The 21,387-nt window shown below is 38.6% G+C and overlaps 2 protein-coding genes across 5 annotated transcripts; both read left to right on the top strand.

Annotated features, from left to right (window-relative positions):
- Positions 1-155: 155 nt before the first annotated feature.
- Positions 156-4,011, top strand: LOC140793500 (bZIP transcription factor 50). The gene is made up of 3 exons (XM_073145005.1): positions 156-728; positions 1,146-1,369; positions 3,633-4,011. Exons 1-3 carry the CDS (start codon positions 286-288, stop codon positions 3,887-3,889), a joined length of 924 nt encoding a protein of 307 aa, XP_073001106.1. The 5' UTR covers positions 156-285; the 3' UTR covers positions 3,890-4,011.
- Positions 4,012-7,485: 3,474 nt separating this feature from the next.
- LOC140794526 (brefeldin A-inhibited guanine nucleotide-exchange protein 1) lies at positions 7,486-21,231 on the top strand. 4 transcript variants are annotated; one of them, XM_073146626.1, is made up of 13 exons: positions 7,486-8,659; positions 12,630-12,947; positions 13,173-13,503; positions 13,597-14,019; positions 14,092-14,384; positions 14,459-14,732; positions 15,230-15,735; positions 15,836-16,157; positions 16,327-16,675; positions 16,774-17,441; positions 19,831-20,550; positions 20,652-20,825; positions 20,907-21,231. In XM_073146626.1, exons 1-11 carry the CDS (start codon positions 7,668-7,670, stop codon positions 20,440-20,442), a joined length of 5,088 nt encoding a protein of 1,695 aa, XP_073002727.1. In that variant the 5' UTR covers positions 7,486-7,667; the 3' UTR covers positions 20,443-20,550; positions 20,652-20,825; positions 20,907-21,231. The 4 variants fall into 4 exon arrangements, with proteins under 4 accessions (XP_073002727.1, XP_073002725.1, XP_073002726.1 ...); XM_073146624.1 differs by having other exon boundaries at positions 20,652-21,231; XM_073146625.1 differs by having other exon boundaries at positions 20,655-21,088.
- Positions 21,232-21,387: the final 156 nt, after the last annotated feature.

Genomic DNA, 21,387 nt, shown 5'->3' with positions numbered 1-21,387 from the left:
GTATTTGACAGTGTTAAAATTCTAATCCCATTCCATTCCTAAGCAAATAAAAATTATTTTTCTCTGCATTCCTATTGGTCGCGTGACGACGAAAATGCAACTGTGGCCCCACGTCAACGCGGACTCTATAAATAAACAACTCGAACCTTCCGAAGAACTTGTCCCGCACCGTCCTTTCCTTCCTCCCCAAGGAAGCGAGACCGTCTCCTTCTTATATATCCATCTCCTCCCACCTCTCTCGCCAAATCCTAAGCCTAATCTTCGTCTACAACTCTTCTTCTCGTCATGGATGGAGGCGCCATCGAATGTTCGGAACCCGACCGCCGTCCCGACTTCGACTTGGACTTCGACTATCTCTTGGCCAGCTTCTCCGACGACTTTGCCGACCCCCTCTTATCGGAGTCCGGTTCCCCGAATTCTCTTGTATCTGACCCGATTTCGGAGCCACAGGTTTCTGATGGACCGACCGATGCTGGTTCTCCTGGTTCTATCTCGTCTTACGTGACCGAGCTCGAGAAGTTTCTCATGGAGGACGCGGATGCCGAGGAGGACGGGGGCAAGGGGCTGGATGATGTCTTCTTTGCGGGGTTCTTCGCAGATGCTTCCGATGACGGGGTCAGCGAGGCTGCTACTCCCGAAGCTGAGAGCGCTGATAAGGAGAAGAAGGAGGAGGCTCCCGTGGTAGATGATTCGGAGGACGACGGTCCAATCAGTAAGAAACAGAGAAGGTACTAGTAAATTGGTACTTTCTTGTTTTGACATCCTGCTTTTGCTTCGAATTGGCTCTCAGGCTTTTAAAAATGAGGCTTTTGGCTTGAAAACCGATATAGTTCTTAAAAGTTGAACTAGGATTGTGTTCTCTTTTATAAGTTAAGTTTCTGCGTCTAGACTCTATTGGATTATTGATAGAACAATATGATTGGAAGGAGAAAACTCTCTGTGATTTGTAAATTAATTAGCTTTTATTGTTGTATTTGAGCCAGGAATGGCCATCGGACTAAATTATGTCCTATTTTTCAGAAAATTGACATAAGATTGTATAAAAGATTAATCCCAAGGGAATTTGACTGTATGTAATTTTTATTGTTAGTTCGCATGAATTATTGCTCTCTGTAATCCTGTATTTTGTCATTGGTGTTCCTCAGGCAGATGAGAAATAGGGATTCTGCCATGAAATCGAGGGAGAGGAAGAAGATGTACATAAAGGAGCTAGAGATGAAAAGCAAGTATCTGGAATCGGAGTGCAGGCGTCTCAACTATGCTCTCCAGTGTTGTGCAGCAGAGAACATGGCCCTCCACCAGAGCTTGCAGAAGGAAAGGCTTTCAGATGATCTTCTAGCCAAACAGGAGTCTGCCGCACTCTTTGTGGGTAAGACATTTGGAAATATTCACTGTTTGTTCCTACTTCACTATTTATCTGGTATGGTAGGCATTGTCTTTTGTCGATCTAATCAATTGGTTGATAGTGGTGAATGTATGCATATTTGTCTCTCTTTTTCTACTGGGGATTCCTTTTAAAGATAAATGGCCTTAGTTAGAAATATGGAGTTATCTGCTTGTTTTTATGGAATGGACAAGACAACACCAAGAACAATTAGAACTGTAAGAGTGTGAACCACTTTACATTTCATCAATAAGAACACTTAGAGCTGTGTGCACTCACATTGAACTTTTCTCTAGAATATCTGTAACAGCGTCTCCAATATTAGAGTTAGGAAGTACTTTCCTTGGTAGGAGAAAACAAGCAAGCTACTAGGTTCCTTTCGTCGTATATATTTGTTTACACTTACTCCTGGTCACCCTTTTTCCAAGGACTTTCTTGTGTGCCAGTTTATTAAGCAGTTCCAATGCAACCAACTTTACTGGCTAAAGCTACAGCATCAAGCATGTGGCGTTAACGTTTATCAGAAATTTGAGACCTATCTTCCTTTGCTAGAGCTGGGTAGTGCATACAGTTAAACCAGGGATGCAAGTATTAAGAAAGGGGATCCTTTTTGCAGAAAATGTTTCCATGGACATGAAATTCATATCTGATTGATCAAATCTACTGCTTGTTGCTGATCATTACTTGAGGTCTTGATCTATGTTCTAGAAATTGTTTTGCATCATATAAAGTTCTATCTGCAACTATCTTGGGATGAAAAAGTGTCGCCCATTCTCCTTTCCTTGGCTTTTGAATTTGCCAAATTCTACATCATCAGGTTGTGTAGTCCTACAAAATTTCTGAGCTTGCTATTGAGTTACTTAATACTTACAATTGCTAGGAGCCATGTATTGCCTTATAGATCATTTTACTCTGAACTTTGTAATTCCAACCTGAAACCAATATCCTTACGAAGAGTCTTTATAGATTGAGAGAGGAATTTTTATGTTCATGTTTTGCCTTTACCACAGACAGGATATGGCTAATCATAATCCATCTAAATCCATAGAAATTCAATACTGACAGCTGTCAATCTCTATTTCCAGGAAGAAGTTTTACTTTACACTTCTTTCCATGTACAATCGTGACTTTATCTCTAAGGTCTTAGACCTTTCCATTAGGTTGTGCATGCAGACTTCTTTGACGATAAGCTTGGTTTTGCCCATTGTCCTAAGCCACTATGACATTCAAAATCAATTTTGTTTTCCTGAAATTTACTTTTAGAAATACCAAATATGAGTATCTTACTTTGCAGTTTGCACTTTATCCTTCTGATTAGCTCACATGAAGATCTTTTATTCTATCCCTTCTATCTGGATCTGGCCCTTGTGCTTCTTTGCCGTTAGAAGCAACATAATGTGAGAACAAATGGATGGATATTGTTTTCACTTTCCAGAACTGCAGTAATTAATTTTTATTTAGCATTGGATATATGGAATCCATTAGAAGCAACATAATTTGAGAGCACATGGATAAATATTGTTCTCAGAACTGCAGTAATCAATTTTTATTTGGGGTTGGATATATGGAACCTCTTTCTCCATTCATCTCTATTTAATGCATCGATTTATATCAAATCAAGCCCCATCATATCTTCTCTTTAGTTATCTTACATATCCTTGATGACACGTCAATATATTTAGTATATTTAGTAGATACTATTTTTCTTATCTAGCACAATAACTTCCTAGGAACCCAATCATATATTTTTTCTAAATCAATGTCAAATCCTTCTTTTCCCTACATTTCTCAATCAAATATCAAAGTAAGTAGATATCTTCTATAGTCAATCTACCTATCACTTGAATTAAATCATTTTCTGTTGAATATCTCTCTAGATAACGTTGCCTAATATAGCTTGCTTGTTGTAACACATTCCGAATTCCAAGAAGCTGTTTAATGCCTTACTATTTGGATGTTTAGATCTAGAGAGAAGGTTTTATATATAAATCTAACAGTAGGTTACTTTGATTCTAGATAGCCTGAGATTTTGGTTTTTCTTTCTTGTCCATGATTGCAGTCATGATCGGCAGCATGTTTGCTGCTTATATAATAGCTAGTCTGTTTTCTCACCCTTCCTAGGAAGCTGGTGGTGTATTATATTAGAACCACTATCGAATAAAACATACGTTAGATATAATCTTCTGATGCTTCATATTATGCACATTTTGCTAAGTGTTGTTCTCTTCCTGCTGTTTCTCCTTTTCAGAATCCCGGCTGTTGGGTTCCCTGTTTTGGCTCGTGAGCATCATCTGCCTATTCCTAATTCCAAGGTTACCCAGCCAGAGTCCAAGGACTGCCAGAAGTCCAGAAAGAGGTCTCATTCAATTAGTGGTGGCCGCAGGAAAAGCAAATGAGAAATTAATAACAAATTTTTGGTTGGAATTGGCTCTTATAGGAAGACGCTTCAGGGGAATGAAGATGAGAATGAAATCTATTTTGTTTCCAGTTGTTTGTGTCTTCTAAGTTTAGGTTATCACAGTGTAATATCAGACTTCTCTTGTATGTTAAATTTATGATTTGCAGTTACACTTTTGTGAATGAGTTATCTTTTATCTTATACCTAAAAGTTATTCATGGTTCTCTTACACTATTTTAAATGTGGATGTTGCTGGTGTGCATTCACAAGCATGGCTACCTTTTATGGTCATGTTGGACTTAACATGCTTTTGCAGTTCTGTTATTAGAAGTGGATTGGATGATTGTGGCTTGTTGCCTAGTGCTGCCTTGGTGTGGGTACATCGTCTGATCTTCATAAGATCTTGGAAGACAAGACGGGGTAAAATTTTAAGATGAATCTGGATATAGTTTTGTGAAATCTATGTGGTTTTTGTTGAAAGTTTTGCCAATCTTATCTCGTAATGGCAGTTTTTGTTGATTTATTACATCAAACCACCCCGTCTATACAAAACGCCAGCAGCATCTTTACATAAAATAGAGGTAGTTAACCAGTGTGGAAGATCCAGAAGGCCATGATTTAATGATTATAAGGTTCTTAATTTTTGCCTACAAAAATCAAGTTCTTCACTTGACTTTTAAGGCATGAGTTGAGCACAATAAAACTAGATAGGTTCAGATGTCTTTGTTAGGATTGTAATGCGGCATAACCGCACAAGCCACCCACAGAACCATTCAATCCAGTCTCTGATTAAGATTGATGTCTCTGAAAGTCATATCCATTATTTATGGTAATAAATTGGCTAGACAAGGCCTGTTCATTACTTGGAATCAAGAAAGGATTTAAATAATTAGCTTATCCAGTGTTTCAAGTCTTCTATTAATTTATTTTATATTGAATTCATAAATTATTTTATATTGGTACATGGTTTTATAGAATACTCGTCCAAGACCTCTTCTTCCTTTTTGTGGACTAATTCATGGAAAGAGCTTCATTCCACTTTTAATTGAAGAAAAATAATTTAGTTGGAAATGGTAGTTCTAAAGATTAGTTGGAAAAGTGCACAGCCATGATGGCTTGCCCAAATAAAACAGGTACCATCACAGTCTTATCCGCTGTTCCTCATCAAACAAAATAGGAAAAAGATAAAAGGAAACATAGTCAACAAGAAAATAAATGCAAATCCATTGTTCAGCTTCTGCTATCTACTGACTCCGCTAACCATGCTTCCTCTGCTCTTCACTGACTGAACATCTTTCAGGCTGTGCTTCAGCAATTGCACTATTTTTTCGCGCTACGCCATTGCCCATTGGTACTGTGAGATATTGGGGATTCTTCCTTCATTTTTACCATTTCTCTGGGCATAATTTCCACCAAATCATCGTGAGCCACTCAAAAAATGAGATTCAGAATTTGATAAGCCTAAGGTGGCTTTCAAGAACTAATGATGCAGTTCGAGTACCGTAAAATATGGGTTAAACAGTTTGTATTTGCTTACATAATCTATCCCTTTGATACACGTTGAATAATCCATGACAAAATGAAAACAGTGCCGATTTAATACTTGATTGGTTATTCATACTCTTTACAAGGCAGGAGTCTCTCAATCTAAATTGCCTGAGTACTGGTTTCTGTGATTATTCCACGCCACGCCACGCATCGCCACGCCACATATGCCTGAATATGTGAAAGATAGGCATAAAATTCAGCCAAAGTACTATTTCAGTCATTCTACTCTAATTCAACGACCTTTATTATGAAGAAAAGGCAGTCAAGATTAGATAACTATTTTTATGCAACTGTTCTTTGTGTGTGAGGGTAACTATCATGTCATAAAGAAAAGGCAGTCAAGATTAGATAACTATTTTCCAACTCATCCTCAATCTAATGGAGCTTTTTGACAATCTTTTATTACATAAATACGCCACCACTATATCTGGCCTGCAACATTGTCTGAGTGAGTAATATACAATGTAGGCAGTGGTATCCTATTCAAGATCCTCCAATCCTTCTATTCCTTCAAAAATAAACAATTGCATAAATTAATAGAAACAGCTTTATGGCTCTATAAACTGAAGCACATTGGTATCAATGTTCACCTTGGGTAGTCATAGACTCATGGATTATTGACCAACAGGGCTTAGATAAATTGTTTGTTCACATCCTCTCTTCGTTAGTGCTTCCTAAGAAATTGTTAACAATCATTGATGGTGTCCACCATTTCCTTCATTAAAAAATAAATGCCATATGTACTAAATAAAGGACAGCTCATTCCAATAGAAAAGAAGTATCGCAATTTATCTGAACATATCTGGACATTCGATAATTAGATATGAATAGGAAAATTTACGAGTTGGATACTCAATATCCAGCAGAGAGATTATTACTGTTATCTTCAGCATAGAATTCATGAGTTACAGTGGCAGGTTAGTTTACGATACGAAAAAAAATTCAGGTCTTACCATCATTATTGACAGTAGGAGAAGCTAGTCTGATCAGAAAATACTAGTTAACCAACTCAAGAGTGAAGAAGAAACTGTTGATAGGAGAGTTGATGTCATTATAGAGCCGTAAAATCAGAAAAGAACAAGTTGCACTATATATTCTCTCAAGAATATCAGACACAAAAAAAATCAAGAAAAGTGATACATCATAATGTATCAAGGTGAGTGAACCCCACAAGTCAAGTGAGATTTATATTCTTGGTATTGGAAAATTGATACTGAAGAGCCTAATACACCTCTTATAATTTCCTACAAATACAGAGAGCTCTTGAATATGGCAGGAGCAAAATAAGATCTGCAAACCCTATGGCCACAATCGATTTTGTTGAGCATCTGTCATGGGTTGTTTGTGCTCCTAAAATTTTGGGTATACTATTGAATCGCGTAGGTATTGCATTAGTAGTATCCAACAGTGACACTCTTCTTGAAAAGAAATGTAAATCCTAAAGTACTAAACAAGCACTGATCTGTGTGTTCTATTATGAATCTAAAAGTTGAGATAAAGACAGGAGAAAACAATAAAAAAAAAAATGAATACTTAAATAGTAAAAATGGCACTATATATTATGGGCAATACCAGTATTGCAATGATCCTTGAAATACATAGTTCATCACTTCCTGTTTTCAAACACCATTTCTGACTTCTAAACAATTGCCCTGCAATGGCCTTCATAAGAAACGAGTGTATCAACCTGATATTAAGCTGCGAAAGAGGCAAATATGATTGATTACATACGTAAAGAATGTGTTCAGTCAAGACGCAAAAGAAGTGATCTCAGTAGCAGACCTGAGTTGCAAATTGCAAGATAGTGCTTCAGATTTTAGGAAGAAACATTCTCTCCTGTCCAAATATTTCTGCCAGAACCTGAGAACCATAAGCAAAAAAGTGGTTTGCGGCATTTTCTCAAACACAGGCCGGTACACATCAAACTGACGAACAAAATCACGTCCCCTCCCACTGAATAAAGACCGAAAAATAATAGAACGCCCCGCACCAGAATTATACAGCGAGTCATAGTCATACCTTGTCACGTGATCTCAGTGCTTCAACGCAACTAAACGTGATCTCTCTCTCTCGTTTGTTCCGGTCGCGTAGAATTCGTCAAATTGACCAAAGCACCCTCACCTTCCTATAATTCCATATTTCCATGTGGACGAACGGAGAAAGAAGGAAAAGCTTCCCCCCCCTTTCAGATCTCCTCCATCCCATGGCTCTATCTTCCTCCTTCCACGATCCCAATCCCCAATCCTCCCCCGAAGCGTAATCACCTCTTATCCGATCAGATCCATGGTGTCCCCCTTCCATCCTCCTCCGATCTAATTCTTTCTTCTCTTCCCTCCAATGGCAACCTTCCATTCCTTGGGCGGCAATTCCCGCGCTGGTCGTATCATCGGCCCGGCCCTCGACAAGATCATCAAGAACGCGGCGTGGCGCAAGCATTCTTCCCTCGTCTCCGCCTGCAAGTCCGCCCTCGACCTCCTCGACTCCCTCCAAGATTCCTCCCCTTTTCCGGCGGATTCCTCCCTCTCCGGACTCTCCGCCTCCGACGCCGAAGCAGCGCTCCACCCTCTCGCCCTCGCCCTCGACGCCGCCTCCCCCAAGGTTGCCGAGCCTGCCCTCCAATGCATCCAGAAGCTCTTCTCCCACCTCCTCCTCCGTGGGGACATCGACGCCGCCGATAACGACGCCGCTGCCTCGTCTCCCTCCTCTCGACTCTTCGCCGCCGTCCTCACCTGCGGCGGAATGGGTGATGATGCCATGGAGCTCGCCGTGCTTAGAGTCCTCATCGCCGCTGTGCGATCTCCCAGTGTCGCGCTCCGCGGCGAGTGCTTGGGTCAGATCGTTAAGAGCTGCTATAACATTTACCTCGGCAGCCAGAGCGGCGCCAACCAGCTCTGCTCGAAGCTTGTTCTTGCGCAGATTCTTGTCATAATCTTTGCGCGAGTAGAGGCGGATGCTATGGACGTCAGGGTGCGGACGGTGTCGATCGCCGACATGATGGACTTGTCTGATCGCAGCTTGAATGATTCGACTCTGGTGCAATCCGCGCAGAATTTTATCAATGAAGTTATGGAGGGGAGCGACTTGGAGGTGGTTGTGCCCAATTCTCAGCAGCAGGGAGAGGGAGAAGTGGGGGATGGGGAGGCAGATGGGCTGAGTAAGATTAGGGAGGATGGGCTTTTGCTGTTCAAGAACTTGTGCAAGCTCTCGATGAAGTTCTCAACGCCAGAGAATCCGGAGGATCCGCTGTTGCTGAGAGGGAAGGTTCTGTCTCTAGAGCTGCTCAAGATGGTGGTAGACAATGCAGGATCTTTCTGGCGGACGAATGAGAGGTAAGTATAGTCTCTAATGGTTTGTTTTCTCTGTAATATAGTTCCTGTTGCCCTAGGTAAGCTTAGTTTACCACGAACATGTAATATGTGATAAGCTACATGCTTTTAAATGAAATTAAATGGGTCAACGGTCAACCATCTATGATGCAAACCTCTTTATATTAATAGCAAACACATATCAGCTGTCTCAGCTTTGTGTTGGGTTAGAAATTTCCAGCCTCTCATGAAACTATATACTTCTCGATAGGAAGATTTCAATTAATTAACAACATTGTAGAGAATTTTGAGATGATAAAGTCATGCTACCTTGGAGAAGCATCTTTAGTTATACTGTCCTGGCTTTACTGAGAGGTGCACACCAACAGTTACATGTTTATGGGATGAAACTCATAAGTTTTGAGGTTTTTCCCCTGATCATATAGGATTGTTATAGCAACTTGTTGGTTGTTACTGTGACGCATTCGCCTGGACTAGTTAAGGAATCTTTTATTCAATTTCACCTCTTTGACATTTTCTTCGGGTTCTCAATCTTTAGGAGAGATACTGGAAATCTTAAGGAAAATGATACAATTTTGTAAATTTCTCGATTATATGTGATTTTATCAGCAATTTCCTTTCATGACTCTCTGCATCTGCTTTTCCTCACCAGCTATGTGGTAGTAGGACCTCACCTTTGCATGTATGGCATTAGTTTTTTTTTAGAGTGGGGAGTAATTTGGTTTGTCATACTGTTGATTTCTTTCATGTCACTCCATCGATACTCACAACCTGAATAACCTCATGGCATGCAGCTGTAAAGGCACACTTCTGCAGTTCTGCTATATACTTGGGGCAAAACAATGATTAAGAATCAATATTTTGTAACCCATGGAAGTATTCTGCCATTGTTGAGTCTTACTTGTAGGTTGCCCACATGGTGGAGGTATTATGGTGGAGGTGTTATGATCTTGCATAGTAAGGAATTTATCCAAAATAGGGATCTTGCATAGTAAGGAATTTATCCAAAATAAGAGTCCACCTAATTGAGCATTAGTGGAACTTTTGATAAGGTACATTTAACTGATTTCAGAGTAATGGGCTCCTTTCTTTTCTTTCTTTCTGTTCAACAGAAAGAAGTTGCTTCTATTATTCACCCACATGGGTCAATTGGCACTGGCCACCACTGGGATACTGGCACCTGTCTATAGAGTGTCAATAGCACAACCTTGTGCTGGGCTGTGCCATGCTATGCCGAACCTATCATGGATTTCGCGTGAGATATAATCGATGCTGCCTGAGCTAAAGTTAAAGAGGCCCAAAAGCAATTGCTATCCTAAATAGAGAGTTAGAGTTAGAGAATAGAATGAGGTGTGAAAGAGGGAAGGTCTAGGTGAGATTTAAGATTTCTTTTTAAATCCCATCAAAAGGTAAATTTTTTTTCATTTTCTTAAGTATTTCCTTTGTTTTACACTTGGGTACAAATGATAGATCTTAGTTTTGTTAGGTTTATCATTCGCAAGAGCCATTTTGCATAAATATAGTATTTTGGTACTAGATTTAAAAGTACTCTTTAAGATGTAGCAATCAAAGAATAAATTTGATTTCCCCCAAATATCAAATAGTCCATAATCGAATTCATTCAAATTGGGTCAAAAGTGGTATAGGAATATGTTAGATTAACTTCATATGAGTTGATTCGAACTCAAAATTTTACAATTTTGAGCTAAAATTTTAATATACGTGGAAATTATTTGATAATGTTATTTTTTCCCCCAAATTATTTTCACTCCCTTTGATCCTTTTCATCATTCTATGTGCAACTATGTATTTACTCTTAACTTTAGTACTTAATTACTTAATCATTGTCCATTAATGAATATGTCCAATATATTATGTGTTGAATCATATTTCTACTAGATTATTGTTATATTTTTTAAAAAATAGGTCATTTACAACATTATCCATGGATCAAAGACTAATGTAGCCTTTAATACATATATTAGAAGCAAAAATATGTATAGAGTTCCTAAAAATTTATTAGAGGTGTGCCAATATACAACTAGGGGTGTAAACAAGCTGAGCCTGAGCGAGCCGGCTCCAGCTTAGGCTCGGCTCAAAATTAATTTTGAGCCTCAATTGTAGGCTCAGGCTTGGCTCAGCTCAATTCAAGCCGAGCTCGAGCCAAGCTAGATCGAGCCTAAACCAAGCTTGAGTTTGAATTGAGCCTATTATCAAGCCGAGCTAGCTCAAGCTCGAGCCCAAGCCAAGCCTATCGAGCCGAGACGGCGCCCTGAAGGGCAATGTTGGGAATGAGGCTAAGATCGTCGGATCTAGGCTGGGTTTCTCGATACGAAGGAGGACAAGATGGTTTTAGAGCAGAGGCGACGGAGCCAGAGATAAATGAAGTGGAGGAGATTACGGAGGAGGAAGATGGAGAGGAAGCAAAGGAGGACGAAGAAGAGGAAGACATGGAGGAGCATCGAGAGAGGCCGGAACGAGGGGAGGAGGTTGAGGACGGCTTTGAAGGGATGACGGTGGACCAAGCGGAGGTGGTGTAGCTAGAGAAGAAATTGGGCAAGGGAAAAGTCGCCATCACCGGATGAGTAAGGTTCTGGTCGGTGAGCTGCCATAGATTTGTGGCCCGGAGAGAGAGAGGGTTACGCACGAGGAAGGGCTAGAGGAGGAGGACTCAGAGCCTCGGAAGAGGAGGATGCTTGCTGACAGCGGAGGATTGGAGGAAGAGGCTTGTCGACGGTGGAAGACTGGAAGAGGAGGAGGCAGCGAAGGAGGTAGAGAAAACCTATCAACACTCATTAAGAGTCTAAGTGCAAGAAGAAACATTTTTTTTATTTTTGAACGGTTGGTTATTTGAAGAGTTAAGTGGTGTTTGGGAAACGGGATTGATGACTGATGGGAAAGAGGAGTAATGAGTTGTAATTATGAGGCTAGGCAAGTAGGTAGGATGCATGAATGTTTTTCTCTTAGTCATGTGTCAAATGGAGAGAAAAAAATATTAAGATATTATATATATATAATTTCAAGCTTCTCGAGCCGAGCCTAAGTGAGCCGGCTCCGACTCAGGCTCGGCTCAATATCATTTTGAGCCGGATTCGACCGCGCGGGCTCGACTCAGCTCAAACCGAGCTGAGCCCGGGCAACACGTTTATTTTGACAGCCCTATATACAGCTAGTAGGTGTGCTAGTGCACAGTGGCACACTGGGGCGAACTGATAGGGTATCAACATGATATGTGCCACTGGCCATTGCACATGGTAGCTTTGATTACTTATTTTAGTAACATATTTGAATGGATTGCAATTATGTTTAGTTAGTTTCTAAACATAATTGAAGAAATGTAAGATATCTATTCTTTTGAAATTTGAATACTTATTGACCTCTCAATCTTTCAAAGAGTGAAGGTATGACACCAAATATACAAAATAGTAGTACAAACTGTATTATTAAAATAATTACATGCTATAAGGATCTTTTCTATAAGAGATGAAAAGAACTAAAAGTTAGATGATAGAAAAATGAAGAATTTTGGCCCTTTGGGTTGGTTTGTTAATGGAATCCTCAATATTGAGAGTGAGAGTTGTATGAATATATGGAGGGAACTTTCTCATAGCTTAGTCTATGGATTCTTTTGTTCAAAAATAAAAGCTTAAAATGTGCTGATTCTTACTCCCATTTGATCATTTCTTGAGGAGAGAGAGATGACAAATGGAGCTTGGTCTTAAAAGTCCTCTTATATCCCATGAAATTTATTATAGTAGTATACTACAAAATATATGAAATTATTTCCTCACTTATTTGATGTTCATACATGTAAAGAAAGAAAACCTCTTCAATCTTGAACTAGAATTATAGTAATCCTGTAAAAGATCTTCAATTGCTTATTACATGATTGTATTGCTATTTAAGCTAATTGATTGCAAATTGGTGTTTTGTCACACAAGAATCTATATTGACACTATTTGTTTTTCTACAGATATCTTGGAGCAATCAAGCAGTACCTGTGCTTATCTTTGTTGAAGAATAGTGCACTGTCTGCAATGAGTATTTTTCAGCTTCTATGTTCTATTTTCATGGGATTATTATCAAGGTTTAGATCTGGGCTGAAGGAGGAAATAGGAATTTTCTTTCCTATGCTTGTTCTTAGAGTTCTTGAGAATGTCCTTCAGCCAAGTTTTTTGCAGAAAATGACTGTTCTCAACATGTTGGAGAAGATGTGTCAAGATTCACAAGTTATTATTGATATTTTTGTGAACTATGATTGTGATGTGGATGCACCAAATATTTTTGAAAGGTATCAACTCCTTGAAATGTTCAGTAATGCTACAACTTCCTTTCACTATGAGGCAAAGTTGACTCTGCTGCTACTTTGTTAGAGCCAATCGAGTGGATTGTGGAATATGATTTTTGTATTGAATTGCTTATGGCATTTAGCATCATTCAGCCTGCTCCAATTTTATTCATGCAACCTTTCATTTAACATGTATTAAGCGCTTTTAATTCCGTCAGATGTTTGCAGGATTGTCAACGGGCTTCTAAAGACTGCACTAGGTGTAACTCCTGGATCTGTGACAACACTGTCTGGAGCCCAAGATCATACATTCCGAATTGAGTCTGTCAAGTGCCTCGCTACTATCGTCAAGTCAATGGGAGCATGGATGGATCAACAATTGAGAATTGAAGATTTTTCTCCTAAAGGCCCTGAAAATGATCATTTGGTAGACAACCTTAATGTGCTGAATGGAGAAGAAGGAAATGTAATTGATTATGAACTGCATTCAGACTCTAGTTCTGAATTATCTGATGCTGCCACTCTTGAACAACGCCGTGCCTATAAACTAGAGTTTCAGGTGAAGCATTCCCTTGTTCATGACCAACAAGTAGGTCTTTTTAAAGTGCCTTGTAGTATCACTGATAGATCTTCATTGAATTTGTCATTGCAGAAAGGCATAACATTGTTCAATAGGAAGCCTTCCAAGGGTATTGAATTTCTTATTAATAGCAAAAAGATAGCTCCTTCTCCAGAAGAAGTAGCTTCTTTCCTAAGAAATGCTACTGGGTTAAATCCAGCAATTATTGGAGACTATTTGGGTGAAAGGGAGGAGTTCCCTCTGAAAGTAATGCATGCATACGTGGACTCACTAAATTTTGAAGGGATGGACTTTTATGAAGCCATTAGATTTTTCTTACGAGGCTTCAGACTGCCGGGGGAAGCACAAAAAATTGATCGGATCATGGAAAAGTTTGCAGAACGCTACTGCAAATGCAATCCAAGTTCCTTTACCCGTGCAGATACTGCTTATGTCCTTGCTTATTCTGTAATCTTGCTCAATACTGATGCTCATAATAGCATGGTCAAAGATAAGGTGTGTGCAAAGGCAACTCTCCTCCGTATTGTTTAGTGTATTAGTTCACTTTAGTTTTATTTGTTGCTGCAGATGTCTAAGGGTGATTTCATTCGCAATAATCGAGGTATTGATGACGGAAAAGATTTACCTGAAGACTACTTGAGCACACTGTATGATCAAATCGTGAAAAATGAAATAAAGATGAGCGCCGACACCTCAAATCCTCAAAGTAAGCAGCCAAGCAGCAGCAATAGGCTTTTAGGCTTGGAGAACATTTTCAACTTAGTCAATTGGAAACAGGCAGAAGAAAAGGCATTAGGTGCTAATGACTTGCTCATTAGGCATATACAAGAGCAATTTAAAGCAAAGAGCGGGAAATCAGAGTAAGATTGATCGATACTCATCTGTAATGTAATTGTTGTTAGTTCTGATTGTAAATTAAGCTTTGGAAATGCAGGTCTGTGTATTATGCCGTCACGGATACAGCAATCTTAAGATTTATGATGGAGGTTTGTTGGGCCCCTATGATGGCTGCTTTTAGTGTGACGCTTGACCAAAGTGATGATAAGGCTGCCACATCTCAGTGTTTACAAGGCTTCCGATATGCTGTGCATGTCACCTCAGTAATGTGCATGCAGACGCAGAGAGATGCTTTTGTGACATCTGTAGCCAAATTTACATACCTCCACTGTGCTGCTGACATGAAGCAAAAGAATGTTGATGCTGTAAAAGTAAGAACACTAGTCACTTAGGAAGTTGGTTCTTTGTTAAATATCTGTTCTGCTCATTAACAAATTGTTTAGAAAATTGAAGCCATTAAATATTTGTACTTGTCATGGACACTGGCCGTGGGCCATGCCACAACCACGACAATCCTTGCTTTGGGATTTGAAAACACATATCTCACTATGAAGAAAAGGTTTCCTCTTTTGCTCTCTCTCTCTCTCTCTCACCATGAGATTACTTGTTTATGACATCAAGGTACAATATTTGGCTAAAAAGGTGGTCAATGACTTAATGTTTTCCCAAAGATCCAACAACTTTGTAGTCAACTCATATATACATGTACATATACATGTGCATGTGTGTGTGTATGTATATGCTGTCAGTCATTTAGTCATTGTATTATCATTTCTCCCATAGTTTGACTACTGAATAAATCTAGCAATCTTCATTTGACGGCTGTCAGAACAATGTATTTTACTTATGTAGTTTTATCTGTCAACAGGCTATAATATCGATTGCCATTGAAGATGGAAATTATCTGCAAGAAGCTTGGGAGCATGTATTAACATGTCTTTCACGGTTTGAGCATTTACACCTGCTGGGAGAGGGTGCTCCTCTAGATGCTTCTTTTTTCACTGTACCTCTCATTGAATCAGATGAAAAATCACAGAAGTTACCGGCCATTCCATCCTTGAAGAGGAAAGGGAATGCTCTTCAAAATCCTGCAGTAATGGCTGTTGTCAGAGGGGGGTCTTATGATAGTGCATCAGTTGGAAAAAATGCTCCAGCATTGGTTACTACAGAACAGATTAGCAACTTGATATCAAACTTAAATTTATTGGATCAGATTGGAAATTTTGAGCTAAACCATATATTTGCTCACAGCCAAAGATTAAATGGTGACGCAATAGTAGCTTTTGTAAAAGCTCTTTGCAAGGTTTCCATGACGGAGTTGCAGTCACCCACGGATCCACGCATCTTCAGCCTTACAAAGATAGTAGAAATTGCGTAAGAATCATTTAGAACCTACTTTATGTGCATACTGTGTTGCATTATTATTTTACTTATTTTTAATTAATTACTCTAATGTTCACCTTTATGTTTGCAGGCATTATAATATGAATCGTATACGTTTGGTGTGGTCTCGTATTTGGAATGTTTTATCAGAATTCTTTGTCTCAGTTGGATTGTCAGAAAATCTCTCAGTTGCAATATTTGTTATGGATTCATTGAGACAGTTGGCCATGAAGTTTTTGGAGCGAGAGGAACTGGCAAATTATAACTTTCAGAATGAATTTTTGAGGCCTTTTGTGATTGTTATGCAGAAAAGTAATTCTTCTGAAATAAGGGAACTAATTGTTCGCTGTGTTTCCCAAATGGTTTTGAGTCGAGTTAATAATGTGAAATCTGGCTGGAAAAGTGTTTTCAAGGTACGCATCAGCTTCCTAACCATAATGATGAATATTTTAAAGACCTTGAACATTGATGAAGCTACTGAAGTGCTGCACACTATCTTCTTTCAAACATTGAACCTGAGTTCCTGCTCTTCATTTCATGTAAAATATACATCTAATACTGAATTTTTTCTTCTAATCCTAGGTTTTCACTGCTGCTGCTGATGATGATCGTAAAAATATTGTCTTTTTAGCTTTTGAGACCATGGAGAAAATTGTTCGAGATTATTTTCCTTATATAACTGAGACAGAATCCACAACGTTTACTGACTGCGTCAAGTGTCTTATAGCATTTACAAACAGCAAATTTAGTAGTGACGCTAGCCTCAATGCTATTGCTTTTCTTCGTTTCTGTGCTGTTAAACTTGCAGAGGAAGGTTTTGTTTGTCATGACAAGAACACGGAATGCCAATCAATAAATGGAGTTGCTTCAGATGGAAATCCTTTCACTGATAAGGATGATCATGCTTACTTTTGGGTTCCTTTGCTTGCTGGTACCATACTTTTCTAAGATTTACATATTCGCATGCCATTGACTTATAGAGATGTGCTTTCAGTTTCAACTTTCAGGCATGTCTTGTTTATTTTTCAGGTTTATCAAAATTGACATCTGATCCCAGACCAACTATCAGTAAAGGTGCTCTTGAAGTACTCTTTGACATTTTGGAGGACCATGGGCACCTCTTCTCACGCACCTTTTGGATCAATATATTCCAATCTGTTATTTATCCTATATTTAGCCATGAAGGACACATGTTTGATGGCCCTCACTCAGTAGTAAAAGACTCTGACCATGTTGGAGAGGATTCCTGGAATCTTGAAACCACTGTGGTGGCAGCAAAATGTTTGGTGGACTTGTATGTCACTTTTTTTGATGTAGTTCGTTCACAGCTAGTGAGTGTTGTTTCTATTCTTATGACTTTTGTAAGAAGTCCTTATCAACAATCTGCTAGCACAGGCATGGCTGCTTTACAGCATTTGACTGAGAACCTTGGAAACAAACTTTCAGAGAGGGAATGGGAGGAGATTCTATTGTGCTTTAAAGAAGCAGCTTCTCTTACATTGGGTGTATTCCCTAGAATTCTGAGAATCATGCAAAATATTGAAATTCCAGATAAAACGGAGGTTTATTCTGATGCTGAACAATATTCGGATCATGAATTTGTTAATGACGATGAAGAGGAAGCTAATATGGAAACTGCATCTTATGCTATCATCAGAATGAAAAGTCATATAGCTCTCCAGCTCCTAATTATACAGGTATATTAGCCTTTCTTTCCTTTCTGCATTGGCTTGTTTTCAGAAGCTGTTCTGCCGATGTGGATGTTGTTTGTTTTTTGAGGATATGTAGACTCAATGTTTTAAGGAATGCTTTCATGCAAGGTTAGAAAAATCGGGATCGAGATCGTCCTTCCGAAAAAATGATACGTATCAGCCGGATCGGATCGGACTTTTTAATTACATAAAATTTTAAATATTATTTAAAAATACAGAAAATTTTCTAAAAATTTAGAATATGATAAAAAAAAAAGAAAATAATAATTATTCACATATAAGCCTTAAAAATTAAATAAAAATACTAACTTACTTACAAGTCAAAAACTCCGATGAATACCGAGTTGGTTCTTGTAAATCTCTGTGGTCATTATCATAATCACCATAAGTTTGAAAATAATAACATCTATGGTTTGGTGCTCGAAAGAGTAATTACATTATATCATTCATATCAAATGGATCTTGTTGTCTCTTAAGAGGATAATAATCAATATGTAGATTTTGTATTTGAGAATACGGAGGATACTGAGGCTGATAATAATCAGCATATGGATTATGTAATTGTTTCAAACAATGAATACTTGATGAACTATAGTTCGTTGGAGTTTCCTGGAGTGAGATTTGCATCGTCGGAGTTGATTAGAGCTAGATTTCTTCGTTAGAAAGTGAGAGTGAGAATAAAAAAAGGAGTGAAAGAGGGAGTGAGAAGAAAAGAGTAAAGAGTGAAAAGGAAAGAGCTTGGGATATCAATAATTGATGTCCCCAGATCGGATCTAGGTCAGATCCATGATGGATATGGCCCGGTTTGATCAAAACCAGTCGATCCTGGCCTTGGATCGGGATTGGGTCTGGCCGATCCAACAAACCTTGCTTTCTTGTCATATTTGGAATTTGTTGCATTTGGTTGCAGTTTGAAAGCATTTTGAAGATAACATGTTTATACAGATTTTGGAGTATAAAATGTACCTTGTCAAGGATTTCCTTACCATGGCATGGGAGTGTGCAGGTCAGATGCTAATTTGACCTGAATGCCTCGGGCCCTCAACACACTAATGCCTTGAAAAAAAAACTATGAGAAAAAGTTAGTAGATTCTTTTAAATATAAGAATATCAATTGATGTTACTGCTTGCATTTTCATGTATAGGTTTGTCTTTATAGCTTGCTGCTAAATTTCGTGTTCCTATTGTACCTACATTTTTACATCTAAATACAAAATTTGTATAGGATAAACCATTGAAGATATACCAACAAAATCTAAACTTGATTTCTCACCATATTCATTTATTTGTGCAGTTTTTATGTTTTCATTTTTTTGTGTAAACAATTTGGGAAAATTTACTTTTTGTTAGCTAAAGTATCATGAAAATTCGACTTTTTTTTTAATTCCAATTTAACACAAGTTTAAGTCTTTTATTCTACACTTCATTTGGGTGGCTAGTGATCTTGAAGTGATTTGCAAGCTTATAAGCTGCTTTGGGCTTGAATAATCCTTCTTTCGGTTGATACCCTCACTAAGTTGCTATCCATGCTAATTCATCATATTATGGTGCTGTCCCATGCTGACTGACATAGAGTGCCACAGTAGGTAATCCTTGCCTGTGATGGCTTCTTGTTCATATCCTTTGCTGGATATCAGGGTGAAGGGGCCATGGTGATCCTTGCTTTCGGTAGTATTGCTTAATGCTTACCTCTTTTGCTGGAAAACGGAATAAGGAGAATTTCTGTACCTGTTCATATTTTCACTTTATGATGATTTTCTTAAGTTCACTGTTTCAGTTGCAACTAAAATGTATTGTGATGCCTAGCACATCAGAACTTGTTTCATCATCATAACAATAGTCAAACCAACAGGAGCTAAAGGCTCACGATATCCCAGTAATAAGTTGCACATATGCAATTCTTCTATGGAATTAACTTCCTTATTACAGCATTAATGGTGTTCGGCTATAGGAACATAATAGGCATGTTGAGAGCAGATATACCACTTTCATTCTGGGAACACAATACAGATAAGTTGAACATAGTGATTCCGTGCGTTCCTCCATAATTAGTATATACCCATATTGTCAGGGTGTACCCACATTGCAAATACCTTTTTTCAGTAGCAATTACTGATTTGTGTGAGTTTAGAATAGTATATTTCCAATCAAGGTTGTACATTAGATTGTGAATATATGCATGACCAGTGAGTGCTTATTATGTTGTGAGTGAATGTATCAGAATTTCAACTTGTTACAGATAATTATTTTGTCAAATCAAGTCACAAGCTGCGCAAACTTCTATTCTCTGCAGCCTTTGACATGTACTTGTACATTTTATCATTCTATTTGGATTTGGATTGGTAAGACTCATATACTGATTTCTTCCATACAGGCTGTCATCAAATTTTATGAGAGGCATCCAAAATCTTTTTCAGTTATCCATATTAGTTGTCTCTTGGATATACTCTCATCTATTTCATCTCATGCAAGCGAAGTGAGTGCTGAGACTGGACTACAGATGAAGTTTCATAAAGCATGCTCTCTCTTGGAGATCTCTGAGCCAGCAGTTCTTCACTTTGAAAATGAGTCTTACCAGAACTACCTCAAGCTTCTGCAAGCACTTCTTCATGACAACCCATCTCTGACAAAGGACATGAATGTAGAATCCCAAGTAGTGGCTGTATCTGAGAAAATATTATGGACATACCTAAACTGTGCAGGATACCAACCATCAGATCAAACTCCGAACAGCGGTCGGACCTTACATTGGATTCTTCCATTGGGCGCAGCCAAGAAAGAGGAACTGGTAGCCAGGACTTCCTTGGTTGTTTTTGTTTTGCGTCTTCTGAGCAGTTTAGAGAAGGATTCATTTAAAAGAAACCTGCCATGCTTTTTCCCTTTGTTAGTTAATCTTGTTCGTTGTGAACATGGCTCTGGAGAAGTGCAGCGCATGTTATATGAGATCTTTCAATCATCAATAGGGCCAGTAATTCTGATTAAGTAATGTTTATGTCCATGTGTACTCCATTTTGGAGTAAATTAATTATCATGCTGGCTATGTCATTCTGTTACTATAGGTAAACTAGACAACATCGGAAATCTGAAATTCCAGGTATGACATCATCTGATTGATAATTCCAGATTGATTTGGATTTGTTGTCAGTAGTTGTATTTCACCAAGATTGTCAACTGATTTGCACGAAACTTTGACAGCAGTGCATTTGATGACCACTTGGAAGGAAGGGCCTATGTTATTTGAAGTTGGATGGGTCAGTGTGATGCATCCACCTCAATTTGATCGGGTTGATGACTTCTCTATCTGCACCTGAAAACTTGGCTTAGCGTTCAGAATGTTATAAGGAAGCTTCCTTGTGCCACCACTGATAGGTTATATCTGTTCAGATGGTTATACCTGCTCATAGATCATACGGTGTAGCCATCCTTAATACTATCTACTATCTTCTTCAGACTGGGATTGCTAGCTTTGTTGGAAGCTCTTAAATAAGGGTGATAGAGAACCATCCTTTCATTACATACAGTGACAGGAAGATCAGGCCAGGTGCTGCACATTTTCCACAAGATATCAGTGACTTTGTATAATGAACTTTCGCCCATATCCTGTTTATAAAATTTTAACAAAAGTTAGCTCTCGATGGATGTGAAAACAACCAAGGGTGTGATTTTTTGTCGACTTGATCAAATCTGTTAATGCTGATTATGATGACGTTAGGGTGGATTATTTACATATTCGGGAAAATCAATACAGCATACAGCTCAGAGCAAGAATTGTATCTGTTCTGTTCCTTTTTTGCCTTTTATTTTTCTGTTATCACATTCTATGTTTTTTTTTTTGTCATAATAGTAAGATCAAAGTAGGTAGCAGATTTCCGTGCCTTATAGCTTAGTGCCTGAGAACTTTTATTAGAAAATAAAAGCTCTTCATAGATTT

The sequence above is a fragment of the Typha latifolia genome, chromosome 8 (assembly GCF_019914945.1).
Source record: "Typha latifolia isolate L0001 chromosome 8, TyphaL0001v2, whole genome shotgun sequence".
Classification (NCBI taxonomy): Eukaryota; Viridiplantae; Streptophyta; class Magnoliopsida; order Poales; family Typhaceae; genus Typha; species Typha latifolia.
The sequence above is the reverse complement of the archived record's forward strand: the minus strand, read 5'-3'. Positions and strand labels throughout refer to the sequence as shown.